Raw genomic sequence first — 24,359 nt, 5'->3', positions numbered from 1 at the left:
TGGAAGCCTGGAAGAGGGGCTGGACCGTGTGGGACTGTATATGCTGAAGTGCTCTGCCCGCCCAGCAAGTCTCAGGGGCAAGGCACAGGTAGCTCAGACTCATCAGGGTTTCTCTTTTCTTTTTCTGCTGAAGCTGCATTTGGGTAACCAACACGGCTTGACTGGGAGGACATAGATAGAAAGTAGCAGTGGGTCACAGCCTCCCTGTGGTGCCCATTTGCAGTGGGTGTGGAAGGTAGCTGAGGAGACTAAGGGTAAGGAGAACTCGGCTCTTGTAGTGAATGTTACTCAGTATTGGGCAGAAGTGTGGTTCTCTCGTCGATTTCAGATATTGCACATTTTTTCGAACTATTAATAGCAGCATTTGGGCGGAAAAGAAACAAACTTTCACCCTTCTTCCTCTTACATGAAGCAAAAGTCCAATGCATTTTTGCACACAATGCAAATAGAAGGTTTTAGAACCCAAAAGGTTTTGATCTTTTACTAGGGGAGAATTTTTTCCCCTGTTCTTTTTACAAGAAAATGACCCGGAAATTTTGTACCTAACGAAACTAAACTGAGAAAGGAAGGGATGATGACAGTGAGGTAGAGGAAATTCCTGTAAAGGAAACAGACTCAACACAGTGCACAGCTAGAACTAACCACAGTTCTTATCGTGTAGTGTAGGATGTGCAGGTAAGATTTTCAGATAATAAGGTTTTTCGATTATAACTTTTAGCTTCAGATTTTAGCCCTGCCTACCCCATCTGCTTGACAGGTGAGTTGGTTTTATTGTCTATGAATGTGTATTTTAAACAAAATTGGTTTTAATTGCTTGGTCAGGCAAAACAGTAGTGTCTTAGTAAATAGCTTCATTAGATTTTGGGTTTCTTGCTTTATAGGTATGGTGAAGATTTTTTCTTTTCCTATGTGATTACTACTAATCTTACTCCTAGAATCAGATTATGTTTGCCTTTCCATTGATGTAAGTCCAATACCAGACATGGGAATTGATAGCTCTGATGCTGAAGTGATTTTTATCAGAAGCAGAGTAGTAGATTGTAAGATTGCGGCACGCCACTCTTTACTAGACTTCAGAGATATCATGATATGGTGCAGCTTTGAAGATACTGATTTTGATTTCTTTTGCTTGTATTTTATGCAGATACACACAAGATGCTATGAAATAGAGATTGACTCTTTTCTTGTGAGAGTCCTTTAGGAGTTGAAACTTAGGCAGGATAATACAGTTTTTATTATTCTCTCTTACATTTTTTTACCACAGAAAATTATGTTAAGACCACATCAGTTTCCTTTGCACATAAGTTACTTTCCAATTAAATGGCATCCTAAATCCCTAGATTAAGCATATGATGATTTGTGTGTATACATGGCAGGAGGCCGAGAGACTCTCGATAATATGTTGCCCAGAGTAGAGTGCTTTCTTTTTCTGGCAGATACTGACCAAGATAAAATGAGTCACTGAATATATTGAGTCACTGAATCACCTTGAGTCCACCTGCAGTGCAAATACACCTGAATGATCAGTTTAAGATTATTCTGTTTCAGGTACTCCTCTCCTTTGGTAATTGCTGTCTGCTTCTGCTGTGAATTTCTTTCTTCCCGTCAAGCACACTTGCAAGATGACACTTCTTAATTTCACACACTATTGTATTTTTTAAGCACTATGAAAGTGCAAAGTCTCCGAGAGTCTCTAATAAAAGTGTTATTATTTAGCAAAAAAATGGGCAGTGGTGTGTTTTCCCATGGCTAGCAAAAGACAACAGAAAATTATACAGATCGATAACCAAAGCTGCAACATTCGTTAGTTAAGCTTCCCTTTCACAACTCTTCCTCATTCGCGGTGACCTTTTGAGCTTGAAGAGAGTGTTGTTAGCATGGCAGTAAACTAGAGAGCAGAGAAATTACACATCACTGGCATTATTAAATGCTTTGTGAATGGTCACTTGATGTGGTTTCACTGCACATAGCCTGCATGTTCCTAATTACAGACTAATGGACAGCTGGGAAGTAAATGCTTCCACTGCTTGTCTTGTGCCAGGTCAGGCACTCCTCAGGTAGCTTCTGATGGCTTAACAGATTGAATGAGTCACCAGAAAGGACCAGAGCTATCACAGGAGTGGGGCTGGACCATTTGCGTGGGATCAAGGGAGAGGGGAGTGGGGAGGACAGAGAAGTAGGTGAGACCTTGCGCTTTTGACAAGTGACCCATTGCATCAGCCCATCTGCTCAAGGGACTGCAACACTGAATCACACACAAGGCCCTCGGGTTCTGCTTGTTGCTGGCACCAGTATGCCTTTGCCATGTATGCTGTTGGGTGGCATAATTCAAAACATCATCCCTTGTTTTATACAGTATTAATAGGGCTAGAGATGCAGCCTTAATGAATGCCTGGAGCGAGGTCTGTATGATTGTCCTAAACCCAGATTCAAGAGTCAGGATCCACCGAACCTTTTTGCAGTGGATACAACAGCCTTTTCAAAGTTTAGGAGGGGTTTTGCCCAGTGCTGGTAGGAAATTGTCTCTTTATTCAGACATAAGTATTGTCTTGGAGTTTCAGGATGCTCTTAAAAGATCTATAGGGCGATGAAAGTTTGTAGAAGCCAATCTTTGAAAAACACCAGGGTGAGTTAAGACAAATGTGTTAACCTACTCCATGTGACCTCTGAGCACAAAAATAGATCATTCCGTTCACTTGCAAGGAATAGAGACATGCTGAAGAGAATGGTGACTAAATTGCTCCTCTGTACACAGAACAGCTGCCTGAAAAAGTGCAGAGTGGGAGTTCTCTTCACCTCTCTTGCTAACTCAGTGTGCACTGGCTGCTCTCTTGCTGCCCGACTGTAAAAGTTGTGTCTGATTTGCATGAGATACCAATAGACAAGGGACTGGCCTTTGCCCGACCTTTTCTTTCTCTCCTTTGGGCTGACTCAGTACCTCTCTGGCAGCTGTGCAAATGCAGAGTCACTCTGTGGCCAAATGAGCAAAGAAAAAACCTCCTTGAAGTCTCAGTTGCACAATGTGAATATCAGCAAAGCACATGGCCTTTACTCACTGAGATCCTGAATCAAGCACTCCATACATGTCAATCAAAGGCGTTGAATATTTTCTTACTAAGTACCCATGTTAAGCTGTGGCTGTTGAATATGCATGCTTGACAGCCCGTTTTCCCTCTAGTCCTGCAGCTGAGAAGGCTGTGGGACACAGATCAAATCTCTTAGTAGAAGAGGCAAACCACTTCATACAATAGGGTTTGGAGTTTCGTCTTGGGCAGGACGCTGTAACATAGGGGTCTGGGTGCAGCTGAGTGCTTTGTGGACCTGCTTCCAAATCCCCAGGTGTTCCCGGTCTCAACTTTCAGATAGCACACCACAGAGCTGATACCTGGTGATGGTGTGGATGTTACTCTGTTCAGCAGGTCTCTGCTAAGGTCATTCAAGCAGTGCAGCACAGTACTGTGGTGCAGAAGTGAGGCCTGATGCTGCACATGCAGCTAAGTCATGGAAGAGAAGAAGAGTTTTTTAGGTTGCTCTGCTGAACCTAACAGACAGCTTCGGGTATGTCTGTTTTAGCTGGTAATAAAGCCTGATAGGAGCATGTCTCTTGGGTGAAAGAGTTAGAACCCTTTAGTTGTCCACACAGCACATGCTGTGGAGTTTTTACTTCTGCATAGTTCTACTCCAGTCCTGTGGAGTCAATGCCATTAGCAGTTGCAGCACATCTTCATATTTGGTTTAATCCCACAGGAATCCAGTTTACACACTCTGGGCTTGTTGGCCCTCAAAATACAGCAAAGGTCCATGGATTTTGGTGCCACTTATGCCTTTCTCAGTCTGTTGCTGATAGTTCTTATTAGCTAAAAGCCGATTTTGTTAGTCGATATCTCTCATCTTAGAGGACAGGTTGCTCTTCTAACAGCAACAGCTGCTGAAAGACCTGCATTTCCACTCCAGATGTGGAGTTCTGCATTGCTGTAGGTATAACACGGAAATGCATCTGTAAGCAACTCTATGCCAGCTGTATTTAAAGGCACTGTTGCATATACAGAAATTCTGTACTACGAGAGTGGTGATGCACTGAAACAGGTTGCTCAGAGAAGCTGTGGATGCCCCATCCCTGGAGGTGTTCAAGACCAAGTTGGATGGGGCTTTGAGCAACCTGGTTTAGTGGGAGGGGTCACTGCCCGTGGCAGGGGGGTTGAAACTAGATGATATTTAAAGTCCCTTCCAACACAAACCATTCCAGGATTCTGTGACATTCTTGAATACCATCTATCCTGCATTTGTATGCAATAGTATGAGCAGGAGAAGTGCTGCAAACCCTGTTTTTAAAAAGCACAATATCTAGGAAATATTGTCTGCTAAGTTTTACAGAGCTACACAATAAAATGTTTCATTGCCCATCTATCTTACTGGAGTGTTATTTACAAAAAAATATCTGTTTTCCTCTTTTACAGAAAGCAAGATGATTCTTACAGTAAATGCCTCAGAATATCAACCAAAATTGATAAAGAACATCATGCTTACTTTGTGCTGGATCCTAGCATTGTTTGTCAGTGGGGCAGAGGTTAGAGAGATAAACCTGCCAGGTAAGAGTCTGCTTTGGTGAGGTTTGGTGTTCATGGTGCGTTCTGACAGCTGAGAAATGTGGATCTGCGTTTTGCCATGACTTCATGAGTTTTTCCTGCACCTGTTCACGCTTGTGTCAGGCAAACAGCTGTTTCTAGCCTTTCTACAAGCTTTTTAAGTATTGGAAATACAGTTTACCCTAAATATGATTCGAAATTCAATTTCTTAATGAAAAGAAAATGGCAAATGTAAAGGAGAATTTCTGAGAACTGAATGGAGCAAATGAAGTGCGTCTGTGACTCCTTGAAGTAGCTGGTCCAAGCCTGTCGGGGGGGTAGAAAGAAGGGAAAGGCATGGTGAGACCTATATATCAACGTCTTCCACCCACACAGTCTATCTGGAGGAGCTTGTTCCAATTCAGTTCGCAGAGGGAAACTGAAACTGTGAAGAGTCTCCCAGGTGGGCAGGCGAGGAACCAAAGATTTTATGCCCTCCCTTCTGTTGAAACGAAATCCTGCCATACTTTCAAGGGTTACCACATCCTGACTAGCAGAAGGGGTTACACAGCAAGGTCGGTCAGGCTTCAGAGAATTCGGGGTTAGGGTGGGTGACCACAGCTTTCAGAATTGAAAAATTTGTTTAGTTTTAGTGACAGTAACTGAAACACAAGAGGGGTAAGATTTGAAAGCAGTGAGACAATAATGCTTGTCAATCTTACCCTAAATAGGGAGGGTGGTGGGAAGGCTCTGCTTCTGCAGGTTTATCTCAGTCCCTTCTCTGTTAATATGAAGAGAGCTAGAAGAGCTGCGACTGCTTTTTTACAGAGTTGGGGTTTAACAGGTTAGCACCCATATGACAATCTTCAGTTCACTAAAATCTGAAGACATTTTCACATTAGATTTTTTTAAAAAGGCCTAATAAACCTGTGGAAACCTTTGAATAAACTTTGGAGCACACTGGCAAATTCCATGCTTAATGAAATCAATTCTCTATTAACCCAGCATCCGGTCACATAAAAAATTTTTTAACAGAAAGGAAAGTAAAGTTGCATTTTTGTAGTATTCCTAATTATTTTTTTAAACGTGATGACTGTGTGTTCTCTCAGGTCATACTGATATCTTATTTTCCTGCTTTTCAGGATGTTCCCATGATGAACCTCAAATATGGTATCGTGCAATTAGTGATGAGGAGTTTGTTTTACAATGCGCTTTACCAGATAGAAATGCTGTCCACATTTATAACAACTCACTTCTAAAACAACATCAGGTGAAATGGTTCTGGCATCAGAAAGATAAAGAGTCGCTGAAGGCTATAAAGGAAAGCTCTAATCTTGTTCTCCAAGGGGATGCACTTTGGTTTAAACCAGTAAGGGACAGTGCTTCCGGAGAGTACATCTGTATGATATGGTATGTAATGGAGTAAAAGGATCATATTTCTATAAGAATTTAATGGCTTTATTTTGTGTACTAAATGTTTAACTTTTTTTTTCTGCATCACTCAGGGGAAAAATCCCATGTCTCAAAATTGTTCTGGAGGTGCAAACAAAGAAGGCAGCAAAATGTTCAGGTTATGACACAAATACGCTGTATCTTCTTGCTGGCAATGGGAATTCAATAACTTGTCCTGGGACAAAATGCTACAGCGATATAGAAAAGCCAGATGTAAAATGGTACAAGGTAAGAGTCACTGTCTTGAGAATTTGAAAAAGCTTAGTGGAGGTATAGCTTTAGGTCTAATTAATGCTCATGTCCTGTAGGTTCTTGAACTCTTCCTTTGGCAGACAATGCAACCTGAGAAATTCAGTCCAAAACTGGAATACTGAATTGTTATATGTTGAGTCTGTAAGGAAGAGTTTGGAAGAAATTTGCCACAACCATAATAATATTCCATGACCAGAAATGCTTTCTCTTCAGCTAAGAAATTGAAGTAATTGAGAATCAAAATAGGTCCTTTAAAAAACTGATATATGATTGAAATTTAAAATTTTAAGTTTTGTTTTGACATTTTCAATTCAGAAAATATCAAACATACCAAAGAAAAAGTTGCCTTGTTAGAAACAAAATTCTTTAAGATTAATGTTTCAGATTGTTCTTTCCAAGACCCTGTTTTTAATGAAACACTACTCCACCCAAACTTTATTGACTTACTGTTTTTCAAATGACCACTAAAATACTTACAAACTAAAACTGATTCCTATTGTGTTTGTAATGATTATAATATACCATCTAGACCTGTATAAATAAGCAAATGAAAATGACTGAAATTTCAATTGTGCATTTTACTGCCTGGTACTATTTACATTATTTATTCTGTCAAATAGAATTGTGATCTACTCAAAGTTACTCTTTGAATGATGTATGTCTTTACCTACATCTTGATCTGAAGCCCACTGTATTTAAAGAGATTCTTTCTGTTTTGTGTTAGTGGATTTTTTTCAGGAATTTGAATTAAGGAAGATTTTTGTTGGTCTTAGACACCATGAACATGCTAAGCTGAAAAATAGGGGTCCTTTTCAAAAAATAGTCAGTTTTCTTCCTTTGAAAATTAGTGACAGTGTTGTCAGTCTCAGACATTCCAAAACCATGATTTACTTCTCATAGAAGATCGTGAAAATGTTTTTAAAATAATTTGTATACAAAATAAATAATACTCCATCCATCAAAAAAGTGATCCTTTTTGTTGCTCTTTAGTGATAGGAGTTTAATTTACGTTACATTCATGATTTCACATTTCTTTCAGCAATCACAAATTGTAAATATTTTTTTTAAAAAAGACAATGGTATTCACATATTATAGACCACAGTTTTTTAATATAAGTGACAATTGTCCTCAAAGTCCTCATAAATCTTTTTTTGAGCTTCAGAGGAAAGAGTTTGGCTTAGTCCTACTGCCATGATAATCCTATCCAAATATCTTAAAATATAGTTTAATAACAGCAAAAAAAAAAAAAAAAAGACTTCCAATTCCTTGATATTCTTTTCTTTTCGTTAGCATGGTCGTCAGATAAAACGTAGGAAAAGCAGACAAAGCCTAAAGCTTAAACCCAGGGCAATCTACTTGAATCCAACCTATGAAGAAGATGCTGGAATATATGTGTGTGATTACACTCTATATGACAACACTACCAAGTGGACAATGAGAACAGCAGTAACAGTAGAAGTCATTAGTAAGTAATTTAATAACTCAGAATGAAATACCTGAAGTACGTTTTCTCTATTCTTTCCTACCCTATTTATGTCTTTTGTTCAGGCTCTTCTTCTGAAAAACTCATAAACTGAATTAGCTACATGATCAATAAATTCTTCTTCCAAGTATTCTGCGAACATCTTGGGACACTGACTAGAACTTTCAATGTTCAGGAATAACATGTAGCATACAACACCATAATTTTCAAGATCTAATTCCACCTTGGATTTATTGTAGTTCCTAATACTGGTGAACTACAAAAGGGTTTAGGTTTCTTGATTTGGGAGTAGAATTCATGAAACTCCAACTGGTGCCAATGTTCCCCATGTACTGTAAGGGGAGTGTTAGGAAGATATTTGCATACTAGGAGGAAGGAGAGCTAATTCTGCGCTCAAAACATGGACAAAAGCAGTGTATCTCAGTCTTATTTCTGTCCCTGAAGAAGAGGCTTATGTGAAAGTAGGAGACAGATAACAAAATTGTTCCTTGTGGCATGGGCAAGACCTTCATATTTTTCACTTGACAATGATGAGGAAGGTGATGTTGGTGGGATCACTGCACATCTTCCACATAAGTTTTTAACAGCAGAGGAAACAGGAGACCTGTGAGCAATCTAACTAACAAGCTGTTGTTGCATGTGCTGTCTGGGGGAACGCATCACTGCCTGCATGACCTGTTCCTTTAGGCTTTGTATGGATTACTAAATAAAACTGGCCAGAACTCTATGGCACAGTGATATGGCATGGCCTTATGTCCCCCTTCAAATCACAGTGACCTTTTCCGTAATATTTACTGTCCTCTGCTGCCCTTCAGGCGAAGCCCAGATATTGCTTGGCAGAGTGCTGTTGGACAACGTCAACACTGTGCAAGGGAGCATGCTAGCAGATCAGGATCAGGAATGAGGGAGACTCTGGTTCGCTAGAAGAGAGGTTATGCTTTTTTCTCTTTATGTTTGGTTGAGTGCTGTAAGACACACTTGTCAGACACTGCAGTCAAACACAGGTCCCAGAGGAAAGCATGGCTACGTCTATTCTGTATCCTGAGCCAGATGGACCCAGCACAGCTGTTTCCATATGACAACAGCACAGGACCTACTGTCAGCATCCTGGTGGAAACTGGGCCACTCTGTGTAAGCAAGAACAAGGTTTAGGGAGAGAAAGAAAGGTGTCAGGTGAGGCAACCTGATTCTACGGTTTAGTGAGGACAGCACTCCTCTGAAATAGCTGATCCCTTTTTTGCAGATGTTTGATGCATTTGGTACAATCATGAGAAAAATACATACACCTCATCAGAACAGGGCCTGGAACCATGTCTCACCAACTTCTGAGACCTCTATGTGCTGGGTTACAGTGCCTGGTGCTCTTTCACTCTTCTTTCTGGCTATATTCCCACAATATTTCCCAAGCAGGCGTGGATCAACTCTGCTTTTATTCTGATCTGGCTGAACCTGACCAATGCACTGTGCTTCTCAGTTCTTTTCCCTGACTTCACAGCACAGTCAGAAAAACACTTGAAAGGTGCCATATACATATATACTCCCCTTGAATCTTGCATACATTTCTCTGCTGTGGCTTGGTTTAAAAAAAAAAAAAGGTGCCGTGTGGCACTGTTTCCTGCAGTAGGGGACTTTCCTAGAATATCAGAACTGTGGCTTTTAGCCCCTTCAGGCTGTCTTTCCGGAATCTGGGTAATTGCTTAGTAGATTGTATAAACTGTGGGTGTCATTATCTGTGCCCTTTGGCAGCCCCCTTTTTTGGAAAAAAAAAAAAAAAGGGATTATTTTAATGCAAGTAGCTGTGCTTGTGAATGAGGTGTGTGTGCTGCATGTGTGCTTATAGAGCACAGAATGAGGCTTGGCAGGGAACTGGTAAGAGGATTGCATCCTTCAGGAGGTTTTGCAAGGGGACGGTCTCTGACTTCTGAATCTTGCATAACCTTAAGCGCAGGCTGGATGCTGAGCTCCTCAGCTCATGTAAGATGGCAATGCCCCAGAGTAACTGAGATAGCAGGTCTTTAAGTAGATGCAAAAGTTTTGTGGTCAAAACTCCCTTATCTGTGCACTCTCAGACACCTCAACATCAGTAAATCATCCTCGTAAACTTAGGTGTCCAAATTCCACTAGCATTTGAAAAAGAAAATTCTGCAAGGTATTTTCTCTGGTCTTCTGCACCGATGACAGCATTATAGTTATTAACAGCATTCCTGTTAATTGCAGCAAAAAACTCTATCCATCCACCAAACTTCTTGTATCCCAATGGTGTGGTGATCCTTGAAGCAGAGCTTGGTAAGTTTCGATTCTTCATTTGAAAATGAAAGAAAATGTTTAAATGAGGTATCGATAGATAATGATAGATCTTGATAAAGCAAAACAGCTTTGCTCTCTAGGAGTATGAGAACTCTATATAAAATGTAGGGTTTTTTCTTGATATGTATCTTTGTGGGTATTAAAGGAAGCATCATGTGTTATACAGATTCCAGGCTATTTAAGAGCAAAATAGGCTAATGGACTCCATGCATGGTTTTCCTGTGCTAATTTGTTCCAGGAAAGCCACTTGAATTGGAATGCCGTGTACAGTTTGGGTTTGAAAGAGCTTCTCAGATGACGGTAAAATGGAAAAGAAACAACAAAGAAAACATACACGAGAAATTGAATCAGGAAACAAGGTAAGAAGAAACCCAGTATTCTGATTACTGCTACAGTCAGCAACTGTAAAACTCCTTCTACAACAGCTTTGCTGAAAACGTTTTACTGAAAGCGACTCAGAAGGCTTTGTTCTTCAGTGTGGTACTGTGTGTGTCTGTGAACATGTGACAGGCATGTGCACTTCACATAGAGAAGCACAGACTGATGGCCGTAAGGTCAAGAACTAGAAATTTCTGTGCAATCTTAACTCTTTTTAGTAAAGCTTTAGCTCATGGACAGCTTCAGCATGAATGGTTCTTGGTTGCCTGTGCCTGCATCAGCTGTTTCCGAGTGTCCTCTCTGTTGTGCCTCGCTAGCAACTCACACAGTCTGTCTTTGGAAGCTGTCTCTGAGTGGGAAATGAATCTGATGAGTAGAACAGTACTGTGGACATAGAAAGGAGTTTGGATGCCTTGGACGCTGGGGTGTGTTTGAGCCAATCTGAGGACTTGCAGCACTGAATTTCAGGACACTGAATTTCAGGTGTCTTCCCTGGCAAGAATTAGCCAGACCCTGCAGAGAAGCAACTTGTAGGGAAAAAGTTTCCTGTGACTTGGGGACAACCCAAATAATCACCACGCTTCCTTCCCTTTCCTTCCTGTAGTTCCCTGTCTCACTCATTTCTGCAGTGTTCAACTGCAAGAAACAAAGCGGCAACACAGGCAAGCCTGTCTTTCGCTACACAGCCCTGAGTCATCTTTATGGGAAAAAATTTCTGTAAGAGGAGAGCAAAATGCGAGAAGCAAAAGCCCTGCTGTCATGGCTAAAACCAAGTTCTTAATAGGAGTCATATGGGAAAAAAATAATAAATGATGATATTATACACACACATGTACACACACGCACTCACTTGTGAGGCAGATTGGAAATTGGATTTTCCTAACTTTTGAATTTTTAGCTTTGTAATGTTCTTCTTACCAAGTTTTTAGCTTTTTGCATGCATACAATTTCTGTTTGTTTATTTTTATAAAACCCAACTGAATAAAACATTCCCAACAGACTTTCAGTACAGGTCGAATCCCTGCCCATGGTCATGCCTGTGAATCTTGAAATAGCAGAGGTCGGGCCCAGGTAGACTGATTTTGCAGTGGCATGGTGTGAGACACCTTCGGGACCACCCAGAGACACCTGTGCTTGTGGCTTTCAGAGAGAAATGCTGACACTCAGAAACTCTGGGTGTTCTTGAGTGGCTGCAGGCACAAATCTGTTCCCCACAACCCTCACTCAGCCCTGAAGGGATTCCTCTATTACTTCTTCATCTCCTATACTTTCATCCATATATCTGTCACATATCTGTCTTATTCTGGTTGCCTATCATGTCCTTTGGCTTTTTAACCCTGTGCAAGCGGCTGTGCTGCTCAGACTTCTTGCCCAGCTAGTTCTCTCTTGGGGCTCCTTTTTGAAGTTTCATTTCCCTGCGTTTCTGCCTGGGGAATTTTTACATCTTAGGAAAAGCACAGATAATCTTATAGAAGTCAAAGGGGGCTATATATTTAAAACTAGGCAAGTGCTTAAGTATTTTCCTGAGTTGATGAGTTAAGAATAAACCTTTCAGTCTGCAGTCCCTTGATTTTAATATTTTCTAACAATGTGAAAACCAAATGGAAGTTCCAAACCAGAATGTTGCATCACTGTTGACAGATCAAGCTGAATGTTAAGAAGTGGCAAGCTCCTCTTTCTTTCTATTTAAGACATTTGGGGATTGTGTGAATGAACAGCAAAGGTAGCATGCAAATACCTATTTTTTTCTCTTTAGTGTTTATCCAAAAGGTTTAAAGGGGCACATACTTCTTCATGTTGCAAAACTGAAAGAAGTTACTGAACGGGACCTCGGAAGCAACTTCACGTGTTTTGCTGAGAATTCAGTGGGTAATGCCACCGCCGTGATCCAGCTGAAAAGAAAGCAGAGAGGTAAAACTGTCGATGGATGACTTGAAGACACATTTTGATTTACTCGCTGCTACAAAGTCATTCCCCATTGGCACTGGCTTTTTAGCCAGCTGCAGAAGTTTCCTGAAGCTGAATGGGAAAAGTTTTATTTGTCAGATGTCTAGAAGGGCACATTATTCTGAGGACTACTCAGAAGGACAGGGGTATCCGGGGACTTACTACAGGCAGGTGGGCCAAGTGGAAGCTGGAGAGTAACTGGGAGGAAGAAGAGGAGAGCAGCATCTCTGAACATTAATAGGCAATCTACTAAACTGAAGCAGAGCAGCTACTGTAAGCAGTAGTATTCCTTGATTTTCGTAGGACATTTATGTTTGTTTCTTCAGTTCTTAGCATGCATGTTTCTCAGAAGTTACCATAACTGATATGAATGTGGCAGCCTTTCAAACAAAGGCCAAAACCAGAATCAGTGTGGAAATTAAACAGTTGAACCATAGTTCACAGTGGAGATTCATCACTGGAGTGGCACAGGAAGTCTCCAGCAGGGCACTGTGTGCAGCTATGTGTGTTTTGATGTGACTTTTCCATCTCAAGCAATGACTACTTTCAGCCCTGCTGAGTGTACCACAGACTGCTCTGTGGCTTCCATCACAGATTGGCTTTTCATACCATCAAGGAGATACCATTCAAAAAAAGTCCCTGATGGTAGACTGAAACTCTATGTTAAGGTTTGCAGCTAAATGAATTCCTGACTTCCCTAAAGCTTGCTTGCGGGGCAAGAATGAAGATTGTGAGATGGTTTGCCCCCATTTCTGGATTGAGTTTTTCATCTAAGTGTCGACATTATTTTGGAAAGCCTGAGTTATGATAGACCTTTTTCTTTCTACAGTGTATCTCTTATACGTACTGTGCAGCACCATTTCTTCTCTATTTGCATTCCTTTTGTGCACTGCCTTTATTTACCAGCACTGGATTGAAATAGTACTGATGTACCGAAGTTATCTGGTCCACAACGAAACTACAGGGGGTAAGAAACATTGCATAATGCTAATTTTTTCCAATTTTTCTACTGTCTTTTGTCATGTGAGGTAACCATTTCATTAAATTCTCTTAATGACCTTGTTCTCTTTGAGCCCATACAAAGGCTGTTAAAGCTACCAGGATGCTCAGTGGATTCAGATGGAAAAAAAGCCACGCCATGCACAGGAAATCTCTAACACCAACTGAGATGTCACAGTTAGCCTTTTACAAGATCCCTAATTTACCCGTGGAAGATTAGAGTAGGAAGTTGAATTTTGCCAGTCCTTTTGCAGAGAATAATAGAGCATATCCAACATTTTAACTTCATTCTCCTAAAGTGTTCAACAGAACCTGTGGACAAGAATCAAATGCCCTTGCAGAATTAAGTGAAGGACTCCAGAGTTTATTGTATATTTCACTTGAAGCCAAATAATTTGTCAGAATAATAAACAAAGGAGAGAAATAAGATGATATAGGGTACCAACTGAGAAGTGTACATCTAGGAAATATTAATATTTCCTTTCTAAAAATTATGTTGACCATCTTGACATTTACATCAGAATGATCAGCTTCCAATATTTCAAATCTGTGTAGTAGACTCATTGCCTCATCATCTCAGCTAAAATGGATCTTGAACATAGTAGGCAACGTAAAAATGTATCAGAAATGGCAGTGCCTACTTCAAAGAACTTAACACTTAATTTTCTTACATGAGTTGAAAGAAATCTGATAGTATATGCCCAAGGAAATTTTTCTAAAAATTCTTGAGTCTTGATGAAGCTTGAGATATAGGTGTCTGAGTCTGCTTTTTTGTTTGCATGTGTGTACGTAGATTATACGTGTGTGCGAAATAACTGTATCTAGATATCTATAAATACTTATTCAATGAGACAAATGCCCTTTTGGAAAGTATTTTTGTGAGCTCTAAGGCAGCTGGCAAAAGCGATTTGGGAAATCACTCAAAATTTCCCCTCTATTTGGTAACAAATTGATTTAAGAGCCTCTGGAAAGTCCCCTTAGATCTCACCCCGTATGCCAGTAGGACAGAGATAGACCTGCCAAGATTTGTGCATTGAAGCTGAAGACACCGTTGGGTTTCACTGTGGCAGCCTCTGTCCTGCTCCCTGACCCTCACATACCACATGCACTGCACCATTTGCAGTCTGGGGGCATGGAGTGTGCAGACTAAATGTGCCTACCCAGACAGTTTTCTGCCTAAGGTGATAGGCCATAAAATATATTCTCACCTGCAGGATTATGTCCTTCTCACTTTGTGTGGATGCATATCAAATCACCAAAGGTCTGAAAGAGCTTGCTCATAGAGCACCAAAGCAGTAGTTATCACTTCATTTTGCTGTTTCTTCCATTCCATCATTTCTTCTCTTCCATCCCTCTTAGCACGGAATGAGAGGATTGCAGAATCCCACAGGGTTGGAAGGGACCCCTGGGAGTCATCTGATCCCACACCCTGCTCAAACAGAGCCAGTCAAGGCCAGGTTGCTCAGGACGTTGTAGACAGAGAATCCACAACCTTTCTGGACCATGTGCTCCAGTGTTTGACCACTCTTACAGTGCAAACTTTTTCACTAACATCTAATGAGAATTTCTCTTGTTGCAACTTGTGTCTGTTGCCTCCTGTCCAATTATTATACACCTCAAAGATAAGTCTTTCTCCATCATCTCTGTGCCCTCCCATTTGGCAGCTGAAGACAGCAGTAAGGCCACCTTTTTTCTCGTGCCTCTCTAACCGTTAGGCTTCCTCCTTAGCCAATTCACATATGTCTCTTAAAAATTTTGCCTTCTTCCATAAAGACCAGGGATGTGGTCAGAGCGTGCAGGGATGCGACAAGGAAGGTCAAGGCCCACCTGGAATTGAAGCTGGCAAGGGATGTCAAAAACAACAAGAAGGGCTTCTTCAACTACATCAGCAGCAAAAGGAAGGCTAGGGACAATGTGGGGCCGCTGCTGAATGAGGCGGGTGTCCTGGTGACAGAGGATGCAGAGAAGGCAGAGCTACTTAATGCCTTCTTTGCTTCAGTCTTCAGTGCCAAGGCAGGCCCTCAGGAATCCCAGGCCCCGGAGGTAAGAGAGGAAGCCTACAGAGAGGATGACTTTCCCTTGGTCAAGGAGGACTGTGTGAGGGATCGCTTAAGTAATCTGAACGCCCACAAATCCATGGGCCCCGATGGAATGCACCCACGAGTGCTAAGGGAGCTGGCGGATGTCATTGCTGAGCCACTCTCCATCATCTTTGAGAGGTCCTGGAGGACAGGAGAGGTGCCTGAGGACTGGAGAAAGGCCAATGTCATTCCAATCTTCAAAAAGGGCAAGAAAGAGGACCCAGGGAACTACAGGTTGGTCAGCCTCACCTCCATCCCGGGAAAGGTGATGGAGGAACTTATCCTGGAGGCCATTATCAAGCAAGTGGAGGAAAAGAAGGTTATCAGGAGTAGTCAGCATGGATTCACCAAGGGGAAATCATGCCTGACCAATCTGATAGCTTTCTACAATGGCATGACTGGCTGGGTAGATGAAGGGAGAGCCGTGGATGTTGTCTACCTAGACTTCAGCAAGGCTTTCGACACAGTATCCCATAATATCCTCCTAGGGAAGCTCAGGAAGTATGGGCTGGATGAGTGGTCGGTGAAGTGGATTGAGAACTGGCTGAATGGCGGAACTCAGAAGGTTGTCATCAGCGGCGCTGAGTCTAGTTGGAGGCTGGTAACTAGTGGTGTCCCCCAGGGGTCAGTACTGGGCCCACTCTTGTTTAACTTCTTCATCAATGACCTGAAAGAAGAGTTAGAATGTACCCTCAGCAAGTTTGCTGATGACACCAAACTGGGAGGTGTGATAGACACACCGGAAGGCTGTGCTGCCATTCAGCGTTGACCTGGACAGGCTGGAAATCTGGGCAGAGAGGAACCTGATGAGGTTCAACAAAGGCAAATGCAGGGTCCTGCACCTGGGGAGGACCAACCCCATGCATCAGTACAGGCTTGGGGTGGACCTGCTGGAGAGCAGCTCTGTGGAGAGGGACCTGGGTGTCCTGATGGACGACAGGTTAACCATGAGCCAGCAGTGTGCCCTGGCTGCCAAGAAGGCCAATGGCATTCTGGGGTGCATTAGGAGAAGTGTGGCCAGCAGGTCGAGGGAGGTTCTCCTTCCCCTCTACACTGCCCTAGTGAGGCCTCATCTGGAGTACTCTGTCCAGTTCTGGGCTCTCCAGTTCAAGAAAGGTGAGAAGCTACTGAAGAGAGTCCAGCGGAGGGCTACAAGGATTATGAGGAGACTGGAGCATCTCTCCTATGAGGAGAGGCTGAGGGAGCTGGGCTTGTTCAGCCTGAAGAAGAAAAGGCTGCAAGGGGACCTAATAAATGCTTATAAATATCTGAAGGGTGGGTGTCAGGAGGATGGGGCCAAGTTCTTTTCAGTAGTGCCCAGCGACAGGACAAGGGGCAATGGGCACAAACTGAAGCACAGGAAGTTCCATCTGAACATGAGGAAGAACTTCTTCCCTCTGAGGGTGACGGAGCACTGGAACAGGCTGCCCAGGGAGGTTGTGGAGTCTCCCTCTCTGGAGATATTCAAGACCCGCCTGGACAAGGTCCTCTACAGCCTATTGTAGGTGACCCTGCTTCGGCAGGAGGGTTGGACTAGATGACCCACAGAGGTCCCTTCCAAACTCTACCATTCTGTGATTCTGTGATAAAGAGAAAGAAACAATGCAGAAGATGTGATGCTAACATTTGTAGACTGCATACGCAGTCACTTTGCTTAGCTCAGTTATACTTCATTCCCTACCCTTTGGGCATCTTAAATATCTGTGCCAAAAGTTATGTACACTTCTGGGGAAAAAAAAAAATCATAGTACTGCTAGGAAAGTGTTTTCTTTTAACCAGCTATTGTAATAGTAATAGTATAAAGGAAAATGGTAATGTATTTATTAATGGTCGTTGTCTAATAAGATTGCAGTGACCTCTGTGGGTGAAGTGAGGAAGATCTGGCTTGTAATGCAACTTATTGTCATTTAAAAACTCTTTTCAAAGGAGCTTCGATTCAGCTGAATTGAAGTTCAACTAAACCAGACTAGTGACCCTCTGCCGCACCTGTAATTCCCACACTGGTCTTGCGTGCCTGCTGTTGGTGATTCAGTCTTGTGGGCCTAAGTTGGCAGAAAAATAACTCAGTAAAAGACAGTGCCTAGCTAGCGAAGTGAATCATCTTCCTCTGTTACCACAAGAGCTTCAGCACCAGTAGAAGGAAGTGGTGGAAGTGTGTGGTCAAGAGCAGAGGGGAGGAGTGGAGATGTGTTGTCTAATCATATCCTTGGCCTCTAAACCTAATCTGCACACCTCTGTTTTGTTTTAATGACATACTTTCTGCTACATGTTGGTTCTGAATGTAGCTGTTCAACACTTGCTCATGCATGTCGTTAGTTTTCCATGTGTATTTCCTTTGCTCCCTGGAATCCATATGGGCTCTTCTAGAACCTGTGGGAACCTGATGGACCTAGCTCAGGTTTGTGATCCTAATCTTACCTATAGGGATAGAAATAAGGAGGTTGACACTGGGGCACGGGGTGATACTCAACACCATTGCTTAGGTGTCTGTGCTGGAGGTAGCTGTCTCAATTCCCGTGCAGTGAAGATGTAGTCAATATAGTGAAACCTAGAGAGGTTCTCGGCTTGCCCTGCAGCATCATCCTGCAGTAGGACTCTACACTAAACAGCTGAATTTCTTTCTGGTTTCTAATACTTTATTGACATGTGTCACAACTCAACTGACAGAACATAGGTGTCTGATGTCACTTCACTGCCTGAGGGTGTCCTGCTATTCCAAAAGACTGGAGTCTCCAGTAGTTCCCATGTCAAATTTGGCAGTCCCATCAACCTTAGGACAGCTCAAATGGCACCAAGCAACTACATATGAGGAAGCAGACTGAGTCCACTGTGCCTTTTTGCTTTCACCAGCAATTCCTTTTGTTTTCCTTCCTCCTCCCACAAGTGTATTTCAAATTTCGTTTAGCAAATAGATAAGATTTTCTTGTAGTCAAGAACGGGCCTAAGTCAGGTCATTGGTACCAGGGTGTTTCAAAACTGAGAAAGGTTCTTTATATATTTTACACCTGCACCTCACAAACATATTGTTTTAATGAGACTGAAACAAAGTTCAGGAACTGGTCAGTACTCAGCATCTGAGATTATATTTGGATCAGACTTGGACTTTGCTACTTGCACCGGTCTGTCTGAATACTGACATAACAGGGTATGAAAACAGCACATCTTTGGCAAGCAACTGATATCTAAGAACATTTTTCCTTTAAAATTCATTGTATTTTCAAAGTAGGTTGTGTGTTGATGAGTATTTTTGGAATCAGCATTGGGCCAAATGAGAGAAAAGACTGGGAATCATTCCCCACAATAGGGATTTTGCCTGGAAGGGACCAGATCTTCCACTGGTGAAAACTGGACCATGTTTGTGAAAATGCAGAAAAATGCCTGATTTGAACTTCCTTGCACTAGTCATCTGAAGCTTCCTCGTTTGCTTTGGTAGTGTATGTCTACAAAATTTGCAAGGCAGTGAGGCGTAAGGGTTGGCTTTGTGTAACTGGATGGCTGTACTTCATGAACAGGTGACAATTTTAGGTTTGTGTTGCACCTACTTAAATAGATATAAATGGAAACTGAGTATTAAAGAAAGAAGCTGAATGCTTCAGACAGACTTGTTAATGTATACAGTGTTATTTATTTATTTATTTTAGATGGTAAAGAATTTGATGCGTTTGTGTCCTATGCAAAATTAGACTCTTCTGAAATTGACTCTACTCTAATTAGTGAGGAAAGATTCGCCCTGGAGCTTCTTCCAGATATGCTGGAAAATAAATATGGATACAAGTTATGCATTCTTGAAAGAGATATTCTTCCAGGAGGAGGTAAGGTCCATGTGGATGGCAGAAAATCTTCAGTTCTTTATAAGCTTGTTTTTCACGTTCCAAAAACACCTTATGCACCAGATCAGCAAATAATGTATTTTGGTACTGGAGTTTCTGCCCATATCTCACCGTGTTTTGATCTTTACATCTGTCCTCTGCACCTGAGGCATAAATATGTTAGAGTGTGGTCACTGGGAACTACTAGGCTGAGACAAAACTTCTTGTCCAAGAATTTCTTTGCAAACAGACTCCATTCCCTGAAAAAGCGACCTTCTCTGAAAAGAAGACCCCAAATATTTCAGTAGTTACTTTCTGAGCAACTTTAGTCAGTGCTGCCTGCAATAATTAGAAAACCCTCAGTACCCATCCCTGGGAGAGACAACAAGAAGTCCAAGTGTCCCTTGAGGCGCTGTTTGAACAGAAACAACATGTGTTGAGGTCTCAGCTGTGCCCTCCACCTCCTGAGCAGGAAGTTGTGTTCTCTAGGCTGCGCAAGAACAGCTGCGGTACCCTCTGATAGCAAACACATTTCTAGGCATTATGTGATTGCTCAGCATCCCAATTATTGGTTTTCCTTACTTCTGGGTTTTAGTTGTTGATAAAGGAACTGATAAGATTAAAAGTCCATTATAGAATATAGTAATGATTGTCATTTCTTCTCCAGCATACACAGATGAAGTTGTTACAGCTATTAAACATAGCAGACGAGCAATAATTATTTTGAGTCCAGCCTACGTGAGCGGACCAAGCATCTTTGAACTGCAGGCAGCGGTGAACTGTGCATTGGAAGACAAAAAAATCAAACTGGTATTAATAAAGTTCCAGGCTTTTCAAGAGCCAGAGACTTTGCCTCCAGTAGTGAGGAAAGCTCTTCGGATTTTACCAGTCCTTACCTGGAAGTCTTCTGTTTCTGCTGCTCCAAACAAGAAGTTTTGGAAATATATGCGTTACCACATGCCAGTGAAAACTACTAGGATATTGGGAAATTGCAGCCTAAAGGGCTTTTTCCAAAGGTTATTCAGCCTAGTATATCGATAGCAGAAATTTCACAGATGGATGACAGCAGGCTCCGGAATGGTGACGTGATTGTAGAAGACCTTTTCTACATCGGCTGACCACTGTGGACTGTCACTGCAGTCAGCGATAGCTTACTCCACAACAGTGAGAAGGATTGCAGTGTGACAGTGCTGCAGCCTCGCAGTAAAACTAAGTGACACTGCACACAACTGTGAATGTGAGCTATATTTCACAAATTACTATTTTTTTATTATTATTATTTATTATATTCTTTTGCTGTGATGTTGAGACTGTATTTCTTCTAGAATATTTTTATGATTGTTTTCTAGAAAAAAGATTAAAAAAGGGAACTCCAGAGTAAGCTTGCAGTTTAATTTTCCTGTACAGTCCAGTGGGACAAGTCCAAACTCTTTAAATGAGTTACTTTCTCCTGTGGGAGCACCAAGGCAGTACCGTGGGAGACTGCTACAACTGGGTACACCAAAGGGGTTGAGAAAAGAAGGATCCCTGTGTCAGGGCTGATCCCAGGCATCTGCATCCCTCCTGCAATAGGTGGAAGCCTATTTCCTACCAGCTGTGAAATATTTCGCACTCAGACACATCTGCACACTGCTGATCCTGTCTGGTGCTGGTCACTCGTGGGTCGCACTGAACCTGTTGGTATTATGGGTGTGTTGCAGTTGTAAATCAAAATCCTAGTTGTCACACCTAGTAGACTTCCAGGGACTCTGAAGTCTTCCCCTTGCAGTCCTCTAGCTGCTAACTCTCCAGGGTTCATATTATTTACTCTCAAGGCATCTTGCAGTCTGTGTGTGTATGGCTGTAGCTAAGTGAAATGCAATGGTTAGTGTTGAGAAAATCAGAGTAGAAGAGCCACTGATCTGATGTTCTGATGACTTCATTTGGCCTTCAAGTTAACAGATCCTTGTTTTATAATACTCATTGAATAGCTCATCTGCCAGATTCCTTGTTGGAAAAGGACTTCAAGAAATACTGCTGTTAACAGAACGAGTACACTGAAAAAAGAACAGCTCTTTTGCAAGCACCCTGAGCATTATCTAACTAACTTTGTATTGAGTTCAAAGCCTTCAGTGGGGGCACTGGTGGTGGTGCTGTGGGGCAGAACCAGAATATAGTGCCTCATATAGAAACAGAACATCAGACAACATCACTGGCTGTACCACAGAAAATTTTGACACTGCAGTTGCACCTGCACTGGGGATTTATTTCAGATCATGAGAAGCTTTTGAAGCAAATTTCCCAGTTGTCACCACCTGTTGCCTTTCGCTTTGCGCTACAGAGCATCACAGGTGTACACACTGGTTCCTTTTCCACAGAAAGTCAACTGGAAGATATTGTCAACCCATGAAGGGATCTTGAGTCTGTGGGATCAGCTGACCTGCCAAACACATGCAGTGTGGATGTGGGGTCCTCAGCGCTAGTTGTCCTGGGGTACATCTCTGTTCTCACTAGTCTGCACTGTTTTCCAACATAACCAAATCAGTGGGCAATTTGAAGAATTTGTCAGTAAATTAAATTTACTCACTTCTAATGTGTGTAATACAGGCTTTAGCAGCTTCTAATCAACACTGCTGTGTTTGCACACTTTCTTATCCTAACACTAAACTTGGTAGTTTTTGCAGAGGAGAAAAGAGGATGACATTTTAAAAAAATGTTCCATAAGGGTGAATGTTGTGTTGGAGTAGCATAATGTGGTTGTCCAGTAAATGCTTTGCAGGCATGAATAACACAAATGTCAGATACAAGACGACTCAAGATCCAGTTTTGGGCATGTCATGCGAGTCAGACCTTCCTTTTTCTATTGTTACAATGTGCTAGGTCACATACGTGCATTTACGAGAGAGAACACATTTCTAAACAAGAACGTCACTTGCATGGTCCTCCACCAGATGTCCCTACGGTAAGCCCTGCAGAGTCCATTTATTTACACACCAAGTCATTTCATTACCAGGTGAGACAGGACCAGTGAGCAGTGCCAAGTGTGGTGCCTGAGGTGCCGGTTGTGCTGGGGAGGCAGACGGGGAGTAAGGGCAGGAGAGGAAGGTGCGGAGCAGGTTCTCCTGCCTGCCCAGGGTGCCACCATCTCTCCCAGCTGATGCTATTTGTTTGTGCTGCACTTGCTGCCTGAATGGTGTGCATTGCAGCTTATTTTTCTTTTTGACTGTGGGAAGTCAGAATGGCTGGATAAATAATGTAGTTGGAAAGGGCTTTTTATTCCTTAACAGGGTGATACTGTGACCAAGGCTTGTCTGGGTCGGAGGAACCTGCAGAACCGGTATCTTCACACAAACTCCGGGTCCGTCTGTAACACAAGGAACAGGACAGGCACATCAGGGCTTTTTAAATGACTTATAACAGGCAAATGAAGCAGCCCTGAGGAAGAAGCGGCCGTGGCTATGAGCAGTACACATCAACAGGAGTGAGTGTTGCTTACCTTCACGCACGCACTAGATGCTGTGTCTGTAATAAAACGGTCACAGCCCCAGACATGGACTCTGCCGCGCTTGCACATGCAAAGCTTTCAAACTGGTTGCTGTCTCTGTGGAGTCTAGTATGCTGTTCTGCTGCTGCTTACGCGGACGAGCCCAACCCGAGCAAGAGTTCCTTGCCTCACTATGAATATGATCACGGCGGGGCTGTTGGCTCTTCACAAGATACAAGGATACATGTTTTCACAGTGGACTATGACTATGTGCGAATTCCCTATGAAGTTACTCTCTGGATCCTCCTTGCCTCTCTTGCAAAAATAGGTAAGTAGAAAACGGTGTCTTTGGTCCTCTTACCTCAGCGAGAAGTTAAAAATATACCATGTAGCCAAATATCTTCCACACATTTTTGTAGCTGGGATTGTTTTTACAGCCTTTGTCCTCAGAAGAACAGGTGTGTTTATTACTATGACAATGACAAAATCCCACCTCTGAATGCCTTCATCTTACTTAAGTAAATATATGACCTTTAACCCTCATGTCTCTTGGGTTGTCTATGCTAGTGAGTAGCAACGGAGCTCCTCTACACAGTGCTGTCCATCCCTTTTTCTAGTCTTTAAACATTATATCAGAATTTACAACCTGCCACAGCTGTAGAAATGAGTAACACCAGACTGAGACTTCAAGGGTATTGAATTTGGGGGAGAAAAGTGGGAAAAATTCTTTCACTGTGCAAATAACAGGAAATGTTTCCCTATCAGTCTTTGTTTTACATGTTTGCTGTTTAAAAGTGCTCAGAAAGTAATACCAGAGGGGAGGGATTGAGAGTCTAAGAGAGTGTAGGTCGTCAGAGGTGTATGGTAAGTACCTTCTGAACACATACCAATACATCTATCTTCTATTAGAGCTCCATGTAGGTATCTGAATGAAGAAAGACAATTCGTGGAGCAGTAGGAACTGCAATTAACATAGCAAAAATGGCTCACCATGTGTCTTACATGATTGGACTCAAATTATTTTGTCCATTCAGAATTAACGTGGCAATACCAAATAAATGAAGAAGATGATAATAATGTGAAGAGCTGCACACGTGATCTTCTTGTCCTTCTGATCTTTCCATGTGATTTTCAAACATTGCTATAGAACAGGCTAGTAGGTGGCCTGATGATAAACATTTTTCATGTCATAGTCACACAATTACAAAAATCATTACCACTGATAATGATTTGCCAGTTTCATAACAGTTGATGATCTTTGTCGATTTCCTATAAACAAATGTCTTCACTGCTAAAATAATAATAAAATTTTCACAAATCAAATTTGTTGTTATGGCATCAGCAGAGTGTGTTAGTAGTGAGCATATTGATCAATTTCTTTATTCCTTATTCACAAAAGCACAGAACTTGCCATATGGCACACCTACTCAACATTTTCTTGAGCAAGAAGAACTTTAGAAGAACAGTGTGATACCTCCCAAGCAGACCTGTTCCTGAGCTGGGAGTTGTCAAATAATAATATTTTTGATGAAAAGTGTGGAGCTGCTGACTTCAAATCTACTTGGAAGAGTTAGTCTGAATAATCTGGTTACCCAGGGAAGAAGATTTCCAAACTCTTAAAA

General features: G+C 42.0%; 2 protein-coding genes across 5 annotated transcripts in view; both read left to right on the top strand.

The window, feature by feature from the left end:
• The window catches only part of LOC104329454 (interleukin-18 receptor 1), a 52,138-nt gene extending 31,561 nt beyond the window's left edge, over nt 1-20,577 (top strand). For 3 of the 4 annotated variants that reach the window (XM_075426376.1, XM_075426366.1, XM_075426395.1), the window contains 10 exons: nt 4,458-4,589; nt 5,708-5,975; nt 6,071-6,245; nt 7,561-7,735; nt 9,971-10,039; nt 10,299-10,419; nt 12,195-12,349; nt 13,215-13,352; nt 19,107-19,277; nt 19,942-20,577. In XM_075426376.1, the coding sequence (XP_075282491.1) occupies nt 4,458-4,589; nt 5,708-5,975; nt 6,071-6,245; nt 7,561-7,735; nt 9,971-10,039; nt 10,299-10,419; nt 12,195-12,349; nt 13,215-13,352; nt 19,107-19,277; nt 19,942-20,315 (1,778 nt within the window). In that variant the 3' untranslated portion in view covers nt 20,316-20,577. The remainder of the gene's footprint in view (nt 1-4,457; nt 4,590-5,707; nt 5,976-6,070; nt 6,246-7,560; nt 7,736-9,970; nt 10,040-10,298; nt 10,420-12,194; nt 12,350-13,214; nt 13,353-19,106; nt 19,278-19,941) is intronic. The other variant, XM_075426385.1, reaches the window with a different exon arrangement.
• Nucleotides 20,578-22,788: 2,211 nt separating this feature from the next.
• Nucleotides 22,789-24,359, top strand: part of SLC9A4 (solute carrier family 9 member A4) — a 35,405-nt gene continuing 33,834 nt past the window's right edge. The window contains exon 1 of the mRNA XM_075438120.1: nt 22,789-23,065. Coding sequence (XP_075294235.1) covers nt 22,804-23,065 — 262 coding nt within the window. The 5' untranslated portion in view covers nt 22,789-22,803. The remainder of the gene's footprint in view (nt 23,066-24,359) is intronic.

This window comes from Opisthocomus hoazin, chromosome 1 (assembly GCF_030867145.1).
Source record: "Opisthocomus hoazin isolate bOpiHoa1 chromosome 1, bOpiHoa1.hap1, whole genome shotgun sequence".
Taxonomy (NCBI): domain Eukaryota; kingdom Metazoa; phylum Chordata; class Aves; order Opisthocomiformes; family Opisthocomidae; genus Opisthocomus; species Opisthocomus hoazin.
This window is presented reverse-complemented; position numbering and strand designations above follow the sequence as displayed.